This window comes from Gouania willdenowi, chromosome 6 (genome assembly GCF_900634775.1).
Source record: "Gouania willdenowi chromosome 6, fGouWil2.1, whole genome shotgun sequence".
NCBI classification, from domain to species: Eukaryota; Metazoa; Chordata; class Actinopteri; order Blenniiformes; family Gobiesocidae; genus Gouania; species Gouania willdenowi.
Window position 1 is genome coordinate 24,403,565 of NC_041049.1, and position 12,406 is coordinate 24,415,970.

The window sequence follows — 12,406 nt, forward strand, 5'->3', positions numbered from 1 at the left end:
TTGTCCAAGTAGTGACTTACCAGCTCGATGCCTTGTGGGAACGGGCTGTCCTCCCAGTCTTTCTCAGGAAACCGTTGGAGAATGCAACCTTGACCTTCGCCCTCTACTGCAGAGAAAGGAGGAGAGACGAATGCCAAGGTCAGTCCATGTTTATGTATTTACAGTTTGTAGTCTACCACTATTGCACATTGATTGGCTCTCATCCCAATTGGTTATTTTAGTTTTCAATAAGTTGTGTTATCCTGTTTTATAGATTCACAGTTTTCTATGATTTATAATAAATTAACCAAGCACTGCAACAATGGCATTTGTGAGATCTAAAAGAGCTCCCTATACAGATACACATGTTGGTCAGAAAACGCTTGCAGAAAAACATGTTGTATCTAACTTTTACTGACGATGCTGCCATCATCGTTGCCATGATCGTTGATCTACTAAAAAAATGTAATAAATCCATGGATTATATTTAGATATCTATATGATATCAACATGCAAGATTATAGCAATATATAATTGCTATCGACAGTCCCCCAGCTGACCATTGCCAGGCATAAAATGCAACAACAAACCATTAGATTAAATAAAGCCAGAACAGGAGGTTTATTGATTAACTAACAGGATAAAAGGGATGCAATGATCATCACCATGTTTAAAGTGCATAAATGATCAGCACATTTACCGTCTTTACTAGAATATTAAATAGTGAATATCACACTGCCCACACACAATGAATTTTAATGTGATTCAGCTTTTTATTGCTATATTGGTATTTTAATGGGTATCTTATTTCATCATAGGTATTTTACAGCCCTATTGGTATTTTAATTTGGATTTTACTGTACTGCCATAGAAGGCCTTAAGGGGCATTATTGTATTATTGGTATTTTACAGCCAAATGAGTACTTTAACTGGTAATTGTATTGTATTATTGATTTTGTGCTGTGTCATTGGTATGTCTCTATTTGTGATGAACGTATTGACTGTTAGCAGAACTGCACCTGTGTCCACGACTAATTTTCCCACAGGGAATAATAAAGTTTATCTGAAATGCTGCTTTTACAAATGACCTTGTTTATGGAAACTATAGTAGGCAGGGCTCGAGACTGCGACCATATTGGTCGCATATGTAACTATTTTTTCAGTGTGAGCGAGTAAAAATTGTCTGGTCACATCTGTGCGAGTACATAGTTTGACCATATTTTGAAAATGCGCCGAATGGAGTGAGAGAGCGTACACGACACGGATTGGCTGACGAAAAAAAAAACTTTTTAAAATGAATCGTGCATCATCAGTAATGTACCAATAAAGCCTGTTCCGTTTGCGGTGTGTGGGTGAATGTCGTCATGTTTATGCCTCCGTCCATCCACGTCTTTTAAGGCTCTTATTAAATAAATATCGGCTCTAGTCCGGATGGCCATCCTTGACTATTGTAAAAATTTGAAATGATAAACTCAGATCTGCTTTGTTTTCCTTCTTTCATTCTTTTTTGATGATGTGAGCATAAGATAGTTTTTAATTCACTCTCCATGTTTAAAAGGTGTCATGCCTTAATTTTTTTCCCCATACACTAACCTGTTCAAAGGATGAAGGTGTCATGTCTTATATTGCACTTTAAGTTGTTTTTATGTGATTCAAAATTTTTATTTAAGCATTGGATTGACACCTTAAGTTAAATGTTCGTATTTAAGCAGAGCAGAAAAATGTTGCACTAAATGTTTTACAAAATAAATGGAGAGCAAAATTATTTGCCTCGTCTTTTTCTTTTTTCTGCTGATCCAAAAAATGATCCGATCCGTGACTCAAAACCGTGATACGATCCGAACTATGAGTTTTTTGATCTGTTGCACCACTAGTTAGGAGACCCCACTATAAGAGCTGGACCCTCTGAATTGAATTCCATGGGGTGAAGCAATGCAGATGCTAAGTTGGTTATGCTACTGTTAACTTAATTCAAGTACATCATTTCTGCAAAATAAAAAAAACAGAATACATGTAAATCCTTGTATCATTCGTTCATTCGTTTTTCATTTTCTAACAAAAACATGAAAAACGAAAAAAAACAGTCATTATTTGATGTTTGTTTCCATAACCAAAATGAAAAAACGGAAAACGCCTTGTTTTTCAAATTCAAGCTCTTTTGCTTCGGTACAGAAAACAAAAAACGGAAAACGAACACCTTTATTTGTTTTCTCCATTACTAATTGGCCAAAGTACGTGACCAGGAAGTGAAGCGTTACACATTCATGATATCTTTAGCTCTGCAACACTTAGGAGTCTCTAAATCCTCCGAAATGTCCGTGAGGAGGTTCTGTGCCCAACACCAGCTAAAGCGAAAAGGACATGTTACGGATGCACAGTTGGAAGCAGCAATCTTGTCATGCCAAACTGCCGTTAGCATAGCCGTTAGCGTCGGATGAGAGTACACTTCCGGGTCGCGGTCTTTGGCCAATCGGTAATGGAGAAAATGGAAAAAGGTGTTCGTTTTCCGTTTTTTGTTTTCTGTACCGAAGCAAAAGGGCTTGAATTTGAAAAACAAGGTGTTTTCCATTTTTTCCTTTTGGTTATGGAAACAAATACCAAAAAATGAGAGTTTTTTTTTCGTTTTTCATGTTTTTGTTGCATAATGAAAAATGAATGAAGGAATGATACACGGATTCATGCAACCTGTTGTTATGCTTTGCTGCTATTTAAAAACATTTTTGTTAAGTCCTATTTTAAAATGATATAAAATAAATTACCTGTTATTTCAGCCACTGCTTGTTGCCAAAAAACTTAATATTGACACTAAAATATTTTGCAAATATATCTCGAGTGATTGTCAATTTTTACTTCAAGTACGGTACGCCAGTTAAGTCAACTACTCATCAAATTCAGCATGCATGGCTATGCTGCTTTCAATCATATCAGGAGTGCTTTACATTCAACTAGTGCAGCAGTCAATAATTCTTTTGGGTGCCTTAAAAAGTTACTGTGAAATCGAGCAAAATAGTGACTGTGTTAAGTCATGTCAATGTTTACCTAACATAATACATTTGTATGAAATAGTTTCCGTGTCATTTGCCATTAAGTAAGCTGGGTGGTGTCTGTGATAAAAATGCACTTTTTGGCCATTTTAGGCCAAACATGTTGCTTGCTGAAACATCATTAGTTACTTTACATTGTTGATGTATTATTTTGCTACAAAAGCATCCAGAGATGGAAATTGAAAAAAATAAAAATAGTCAACTTTTAAAAGGAGTGTTGATGTGATTTTGCGTGTTTTTGGTGGTGTAAAATTAAATCGTGTCAAAATAATTAATGATAATCATGATATCCCAATTATTTCTCTAACAATACTCATAGGAAGAAAATCTGTAATCGTGACATTACTATTCTATAGCAGAACAAAAAGCAGTGATGCTTCAAGAAAAACACAGTCAGTGCTGGTGCGCCATGCTCTGGTACGAAGATCAGACCCAGTGGCTCCGCTAACGCAAATGTAACGACACAGACTCAGATGTTTTGCATTAGATCTGAACGATTAATTGCATTTGCGACATATTCGCGATATCATAAAACGCGATTTTCTAATCGCAAAGGTTGCAATGTTTTTTTTAATTTTTTTCCTGTCCTGTCTTGTACTGTCCTGTTAAGTTCAGAGTGTTTAAAAAGTACAGTCCACATGTTTACATGTTTCATGAAACGTGAAGTTAGATATGTTGAAGGTAAAGCCGCAGATTTGTTTGCTTTATTGTTGTAATCTGGGCTTTAAAATGTATATTTTATATTTATTTAAATTTTAAAATAAATTTGAAATTGTTTATTATTGAACAGATTGATTTATTGCTTGTTCATTGAAAAATACATGACAAGATGCCCTTGAAAAAATAATTGCAAAAATAAATTGCAATCACAATATTGAGGAAAAAAAAAAAATCGCAATTAGATTATTTTCCAAAAATGTTCAGCCCTAATTTGCGTCGACTCTCTTTCCTAATGTGTTTCATCGAATAATCGTTTCAGCCCTACATTCAACGTATGTACAGGAAAGAATAGACTTATTGATTGGTGTGTTCACCATATCACACAAAGACCAGTCTTTATAAGTCCTATTCAAGGTTAATGAGAGCTGTTTCACATACATATCTGTCCATCCACTTCGTAAGTTTGTGTTCAAACCTCTGACAATGTGCTGAAATGCAGCGAGTTAATGAGTCCATGTCCACTGAAGGCCTGAACCAGCCTCATCACTGCCACAAAATGACACAACAAAGGGCCACTTATGCAACCACCACAAGCCCGTCTTTCAGCTGTGGCCCTGCAGGCTGCTTAATAGCAGCATTCATCCACCTCCCAATTCAAAGCATGCCAATCCAGAGGAAAACAGCATGAACCAAAATACCAATCTCTGCCAAAACACAATGTGAAATGTTTTCACCTTCCACCAGCATTTCAGAGCAGAATAATGAAGGATGTAGGCCTTTACCAAAAAAACCAAAACAGATTCAAAGACAATAAGCAAACACCTAAAACACCCTTAGAGTCAGTCAGAGCACTGAAGGTTAAACATTTGTTCAACATTTTGATGACTTGCCCTGATCTTACACATCAGCTCTGTATTTCAGTGGCCCTTTCTGAAAAGGTTGAAATAATTCAATTACATTTTATATAGCATCAATTACAACAAGAATCAATAATTATAGCGCTCATCAGAAAATATGAAATCATAGCTAGAACTGTCACCTACAGTATCTAGGTCTCATTCATAATATGTGCACCGAGAAAAACTCTGTACACAGTGCAAGGATGTGCTCCAACAATTAAAATAAATTAGGTCACTAAACTTGACACTGTTCTGACCAAAAAGCATGAATCTTTAATACTTGCTGCATTAGGGACATCTAAATGTTGTATTGGAGTCAAAGCCAGTGCAGATCAACCACCAGCCAATAGTAAAGCAGGGTTGGGATCAGTCAGCCAGTTAAAGCAAAGGGAAACACATGCAAGCTGAACTGCCACAGATACAAAAAACACCACCAATCACACTCACTCAGTGAGACTAATACACCAGTTCACAACATGGTTTCAAGCATGATGCAGATGTCAAACTGATTTTCCCTGTAATCATCTGATCTGTAGATGTGCATTGATGCAAAAACATCTATGAAATGTAAACATGGCCTTCAAAACAAGAAGAGGGCACAATGGAAGACAAGCAGCATTTTTTCCAACAAGAAAAAAACAAAAACTAATAGACCTGTTCTGTATTCTGTATGTCCTTTATTGCATTTACTAAAAGTTGTATCATTTGAGAGAGTCGCTGACTTCAACACGCACGCACACGCACAGGGCATTACCCTTCCAAGTGTTTAATACTCTTGGAACATAGAAGCTGCTCTGCACTAAAACGAGCCATTTTCAAACACAAAATGTACTGTTCTAAAACAATAGACAATAATGTTATTTTAAGCATGGAGTGCTTTCTTTATGACTTAAACTACAATATTAAGCAAAAAATAAATAAAAATAAAAATATTTTCCGGGGGAAAAAAAGGTTTTTGTGCTTTTTCTGAGTTTTTCCTGTTCCTGGTTTTCTCATGGCGCGTCACAAACATTGACAAAACACTTAGGGATTACAAAAAAAAAATAATGCTCTAGCATTTCCCTTCATGTTTAAAGGAACTTGAAAGCTGTGTTTGTTATTATACCTTTCACCGTAGGGCTCGAGACGAAGATTCATTTAACCACCAATGTGCCGGTTAAATATGCAGGATTTATGTGTGGCAAGAAATTAGTAAATAGCATGTGTTGATCACATGATCATGTGATATCAAATACAAGTGACTTTTTGTAGTCTTTCAAATACATTAACTAAAAACAAATATTCTTTATATAACATTGTGTTCATGTAAACTAAGAAGAGTAAGAATTTGAAGATGCAAGATACTGTTTTATTTCTTGAAGTCAATTTATTTAATCTTATTTTAAACTGTTTTTAAGTTGCCATTTACATGATCAATATAAATAAAACATTATTCTATATAACTATAACTGTATAGAATTTAATACACTGTACTGTCTTCAATGAGAAGGTATTTTTTGGCTCCAGGAGGACTTAAATCCAGGTGAGATGAGGTTAAATGGTTCCTTGTAGAGTAAAGGTTGCAGACCCCTGACCAGGGGAAGAGGGTTAGGAGACCCCACTAAAAGAGCTGGATCCTCTGAATTTAATTCCATGGGGTGAAGCAATGCAGATGTTAAGTTGGTTATGCTACTGTTAACTTAATTCAAGTACAGCATTTCTGCAAAATATAAAAACAGAATACATGTAACCTGTTGTTATGTTTTGCTGTTATTAATTTTTTTTGTTACGTGGACTTTTAAAATTATATAAAATAAATGACCTGTTATTTCAGCCACTGCTTGTTGCAGAAAAACTTAATATTGACACTAACACTTGAAAATATTTAGCAAATATATCTCGAGTCATTGTCAATCTTTACTTCATACAAAACTACGGTATACCAGTTAAATCAACTATTTATTAGCATGCGTCTCTTCCTTGTTCTGAATTCAAATTCCTTTTCCTCGTCTCTCCTGCCATGACTAAGCATAAAATGCCATTGGTCTAAAGGCTCCTATAGATGCAAACACACTCGTGGTCTTTTGCATTGACCATTTATGGTAGATTTGAGGGATTTGAGGAGAATCCACCTGTGCAAACTTCTTAGTGGACTGATTTATAAAAGCCTGCATACACACTATACAATTTATAAATCACAGATTATTTTTTGTGCACGTATTTTTCAGCCTTTTACGCACTGATAAACTTTTAGTATAGTTTTTACACAATGTATTGCAAATAAGTCGGCTCGTCATTAAAAAAAAAAAACCTGGACGAACAGCTGAAGCTCTTAAAACCACACTAAAAAAAAAAGGTGACCTTCCAAAAAAAATAAATTAGTTTTGATTCAATTTAGACTTTAAGAGCAATTTCATCTAATTTTTAATCATTTGGTGAATACCTTAATAAATTGACATTGTGCATTGGTTTGCATTTAGATCTGGTCCAGTTTTTGTCTGAAAAGGTTTTTAACAATATGACACAAACTAGAAGTCAAGCACACTTTTCAGTGACCAAGGCCTGCACACAAGAGCTCAAATTTTGGAAAATCGCCGACCTGGACATCAAGCCATTTCAAAGTGACACTAGTCCAAATAGTTTAAAATGATAAACTTGCCTATTTTGCTTTTTCTAAAAAAATGACTTTGAAGACTAAAAGTTTGCTGCAGCCAAATCCTGGCCACTGACAGACAATCAGTGTCATTGTATTTTGACTAATAGAGATATAACAAGAAGTATTTCCTTTTCTAAAATCAAAGCAGCATCACAAGCATTAATGACATTAAATGAGTGATCACATGCCACAATGGCAGTAAAGACACAAACTATTACAGAGATGCTCTTCATACATGTTGAACAGACTTGAAACAGTCAAATGTCCCATTCCCGTCTCTTCTTGTGTCAGCCTTATGAATGTGTCTCTACAGTGTGAGCAGCACAATCAGCAGAATGAGCTCTGTGCATTCAGTTCCCACAATGCTGCTGAGTAACGCGTGCGACTGGATGAATGTGCACAGTGTAAGTGGGCTTTTCTCCTGCTCTGGCTTTTCTACACTACACAGATAGCAATGACATGAGTCTATGTCCAATCCCCACACATGCTAAACAAACAATGCTGTAGTTAAGTGGGTCAAGAAAAAGACAGAGTTTAGAAAAAGACAGTTTTCCTGAAGTTAGGGGCTGGAAGATATCATCACCATAATTCATTTTTTTAACATTTTATGATCAAAATATCAATATCTTATATATATATATATATATATATATATATATATATTTTTTTTTTTTACTCAACACAGTCTTCCCAAATAGAGGATTCTGGGTTAAAGTGACTGGAGCAAAATGCCACACAGACACTTTTATTAACAACTAGCTGCAGAATACACACGTTGTGCAACTTTTTGTTGGCCTCTCAGAGGACAGCATATGTGAGTGAGTTCAGCTACCTCAGAAATCCATCTAACTAGGATGGACCCCTTGAAGAGACAGAAGAGGAGACAGTGAATTTCTGAATATCTTTGTGGATGAAATGTCCCGCGATATATCAATTATCGCAGAATCTCTGTATCGTAGGGATATAACGATTCACTCAACTCCCGATACGATTCACGATACAATTTTCTCACAATTTATTTTACAAAATGAGACTGTAGACAAATAACTGAAAAATATTCCTTTATTTTTAGAAAATACTGTACTAGTTCCCTTTATCTTTCATTGTCAAAGGAATCCCTTGATAAACTATTCAAAACAATGCAATTTAACTAAAAATAAATCCTGAATGAAACAAATAAAGGAATAATACAAATGAAGAAGAAGCCCATTAAGTTAAATTCTGGCTCTACAGGAAACATTGCAAAACTGAATAATAGTTCTTTTTATTTTTAAAAGTGCAACTGAAAATGTATTTTGTGCCTTAACAATTCTACTTTAAAACAAATCCCATAACAAAGAAATAACATAAATAAACTACTTTATGGCTACGGCCTCATATCTTTAGCCATGAAAACACCAATGCACCTCCTAATCTCTTTGCCTTTGCAAACCGGCCCGACTCACACTCTCCTTTTCAGACTCGGAAATCTCGCTTGTCCCATCAATAATAATAATAATACAGGTTTTTTATAAGTGCTTTTCAAAAACTCTAAAACACTTTACAACTGTTAAAACAACTACACAAGTCAGAAAAAGATGACAACAATAAAGTAAATACATAACAATCAAAAGTTGAAAGCTTGGGGAGAGGAGTGTGGAAACAGAGGAGGTCTGTCGCTTTAATACTGCTTCTCCCATCAGTTTTACAAAAGTGCTCAGATACGTGCATCAATCCTGGGTAGAGTCCTAACCCACCTGCTGGAGACCCAGGTAGTTGGTGTTTTCATTCACCAGGGGTGGCATCAGCTGAATACCCTGGACACCTCCTCCAGTCCGAATATGTGTAATATTAATAATATAAACATTATTAAAATACTAACGATCTCTGGAATAAAATTACAACTGTGCATCCGAATTGTGTCCTTTTCACTTTAGCTGGTGTTGGGCACAGAACCTCCTCACGGACATTTCGGAGGATTTAGAGCAGGGGTGTCCAATTCCAGTCCTCGAGGGCCACTATCCAGCATGTTTTAGATGTTTCCCTCTTCCAACACACCTGATTCAAATGATTAGGATCGTTATCAGGCTCCTGCAGAGCTGGATGAGGAGTTGATCATTTGAATCAGGTGAGTTGGAAGAGGGAAACATCTAAAACATGCTGGATAGTGGCCCTCGAGGACCGGAATTGGACACCCCTGATTTAGAGACTCCTAAGTGTTGCAGAGCTAAAGATATCTCGGAATGTGTTTTGCCGTCTGCGAAAACATTTGCCACTGACCCTGTATATTCCTCCAGTCCGGCCATGACACAGCTTGTGTTTTCGTACAAGTAACTGACACGGGTAATGCTACACTTCCGGGTCACGTACTTTGGCCAATCGGTATTGGAGAAAACGTTTAAAGGTGTTCGTTTTTTGGAGCTTGAATTTCAAAACAAGGCGTTTTTCATTTTATGTTTTTGTTACATAATGAAAAACGAATGAACCAATGATACACGGATTGCTAGCCTACAACCAATCGTTGTGCTCTCCTGGCGCCGATGCTCACATCACGTGAGAGTGACGTAGTCCAAACAAGAGAAAGATAAATAGAAAAAACGTACTGCAATTCAATTTTCAGAGTATTGATATGAACCGCCACACCTATGAATCGATTTTTAACTGCCTCAAGATTAATCTTTACATCCCTAATGTATCGTGATAATATCGTCATTGTGGGCAAAGATATTGTGACATATAATATCGCGAGGTACCTGGCAATACCCAGCCCTAGTGTGGGTTCGTGGCCCTTTAACTGCGAATTACTGTGCTGGTCGCTCGACTATGTGCGGAGTGAGCGAGCATATGTGACCGTAGCAGATCAATTATAAGCTGTATGCTGTTTTTGAGTCCTAAGTCATACTCAATGACTGCTGTGAAGCAAGAGAGTTAACCCCGAAGCTGAGGATAGCTTCAACTAGTGGTGTAAGAATACATCAATCCTATCGATACAACAATTAATTAACGATCCAATTACATCGATGCACAATGAAAACATCGATAAACATAGTCATCTTTAAGATTCTATTTTGAAATTTACATAGCACGTCTGCTTGTCCGTGCCACCATTGCCTGCGTGGGGATAGTGGCATAACTTGCAAATGCCACACGAAAACAAAGCCTTGCAATCCCTGCTGCCACCCAAATTTGTACACAATACTCTGCAGCCACCGACCAGACCAGTAATGCCCCGCTGCCGCTTCCTGAATGTGGAGCCAACCGCTATAAAACATCAATGAAGAAGACTCAGAAGTAACCCGGGAGCGGCACGAAAGCTGGGTTGTTTACGTTGTTGCTCTGCAAAGCGAGGAGTCAAGGAGAAAAAGCCAAGCAAGAAAAGAGGTAAAAATTATGAACTATATATCAGGAAATTAAATAATAAAAGCGCAGCGCTATAGTACTAGTAGTGATGCTGATTTTAAGACGATAGAAATTGGGTTGAAGAAGGTTGTTTTGCTAGGGGTTTAGCATGTACGTGAGTGCACAGACACGCAAACTGAGATGTGATACTTGAGTATTCGGTCCATGCTCGTAAACGGGTTGATTTATACTAACTCCCCACAACAAACTGTGTCTGTTCATGTAAATAAACAGGATTACTGAATAACAAGTGTCTGGATGTCCACTTAAAATATTTATTTAATATTAAAGAAGATAAAATTGTATCAAAACCATATATGTAGCATTATTATCCGTGTAACCTTTGTATGCCCCTTAAAATACGTTTTATACTTAGTTATATAACAGTATCATTAACATGTCAATGTTAAAATGATAGTATTATTAATAATAACATGCCAGGGACACTTTTTTCCTATCTGGTTACAGTTTGTTGCAGTGGAAACTGTTTTTAAAGCCATATTTTTGTATTATTAAAAAAGTATTGCACCATAGTAATTTAAATAAAACTATTAGACTTTGAATTGTGTGAGTGATAAAGAGTATCTGACACTTTATTTAATGTTACAGGATGGTGTTTATACGGTTTATTTAATGCCTGATACCTCAAAATCGTGTTGTGACAGACTTCGTGATATCAGGAAACATTGTATCGCCACTTTAGTCTATGTGTTAATTTCCACCGGTTCCGCTGCGGTGCGTATCTGCTCCTTCCCAGCTGCGGTAGTCCGGTGCCTTCCGCCAGATATACGCAGGGCTTCGACTGTATTTCTGGCGGACACCGGAGCACGACGCATCAATCAGCACAGAGCAAATGAAGCTAAACAGGAAATCAAGCACGTATTCCACAATAAAAGATCAGGTTTACTTTTCAAAATAAAAGACTTAAGATTATATTTCAAGTAACTACATCACCAAAATGTCATAATGTATAAAAACAAAATCACATTCACTGTATTGTTTCCTCTCATACTGTAACTGTATTGTAAACTGCAGCAACTTTGATTTAGTTCATGTTTTACTGGTGTAGTTTTATCTCTTCTCTGTTGGCTGTTGCTAAAATATGTTGCTGTGACAAATCCAGAGTCCAACCTTCTTGTACTCCGTTAGGAACACTGACCTGTTTATCGGTTTATTGTTGTGTTTATCACACATCCATTTAACTGCGTTCTCGCGCGTTCATATAAATATCGTAAGAACTGCTCTGACTCGTGACATCAGTCGTCCAACCGGAGTGCACCGTGGCGCACTCAAAACGCAACCAGTGGGGATTACAGGACGGCGGATAGCGGGGAAAAACCGGATCGGTGCCGTATCCAGTGGAAACCCTCAGTGAGAGTTGGAGATGAAGCTGCGGAGGCAGACCACACTGAAACTACGTGAAGCCTCCATCAGCATCAGCATTAGGAGCAAAAACATGTTGTCTGACTGTGGCATCGCAAAACTCGCTGTTGCTTATAGTCTATATTCCCAGGTGGACAGCGGAGCTGGGGCACACACACGCGTGCACAACCCTGAAACAGACAGAAGTCTCTGCTCCACTCTATGACTCTCCCTTTTAACATGCTTGAACTGAATAAACAAAACATGCACGGCAAGCGCACACATGCAAACACACACAGACACCAACAGCAGACGCTGCACCCGCTTTAAGAGCCAGTAAACTGGGGAAGAAGTCCGACACTCAGCCACTCCGCTGCAGCCGAGACATTTTTGCCGTTCAATCATCGGTTTTCACCTTTGTGCACAAATGCGAGTGAAATAAAGCTGTG

The 12,406-nt window shown here is 37.2% G+C and overlaps 1 protein-coding gene across 5 annotated transcripts in view; it reads right to left on the minus strand.

Annotated features, from left to right (window-relative positions):
* sbf1 (SET binding factor 1) overlaps positions 1–12,406 on the minus strand; it is a 73,976-nt gene that overhangs the window by 38,981 nt on the left and 22,589 nt on the right. For 4 of the 5 annotated variants that reach the window (XM_028448620.1, XM_028448616.1, XM_028448617.1 and 1 more), the window contains exon 2: positions 21–106. In XM_028448620.1, coding sequence (XP_028304421.1) covers positions 21–106 — 86 coding nt within the window. The remainder of the gene's footprint in view (positions 1–20; positions 107–12,406) is intronic. The other variant, XM_028448615.1, reaches the window with a different exon arrangement.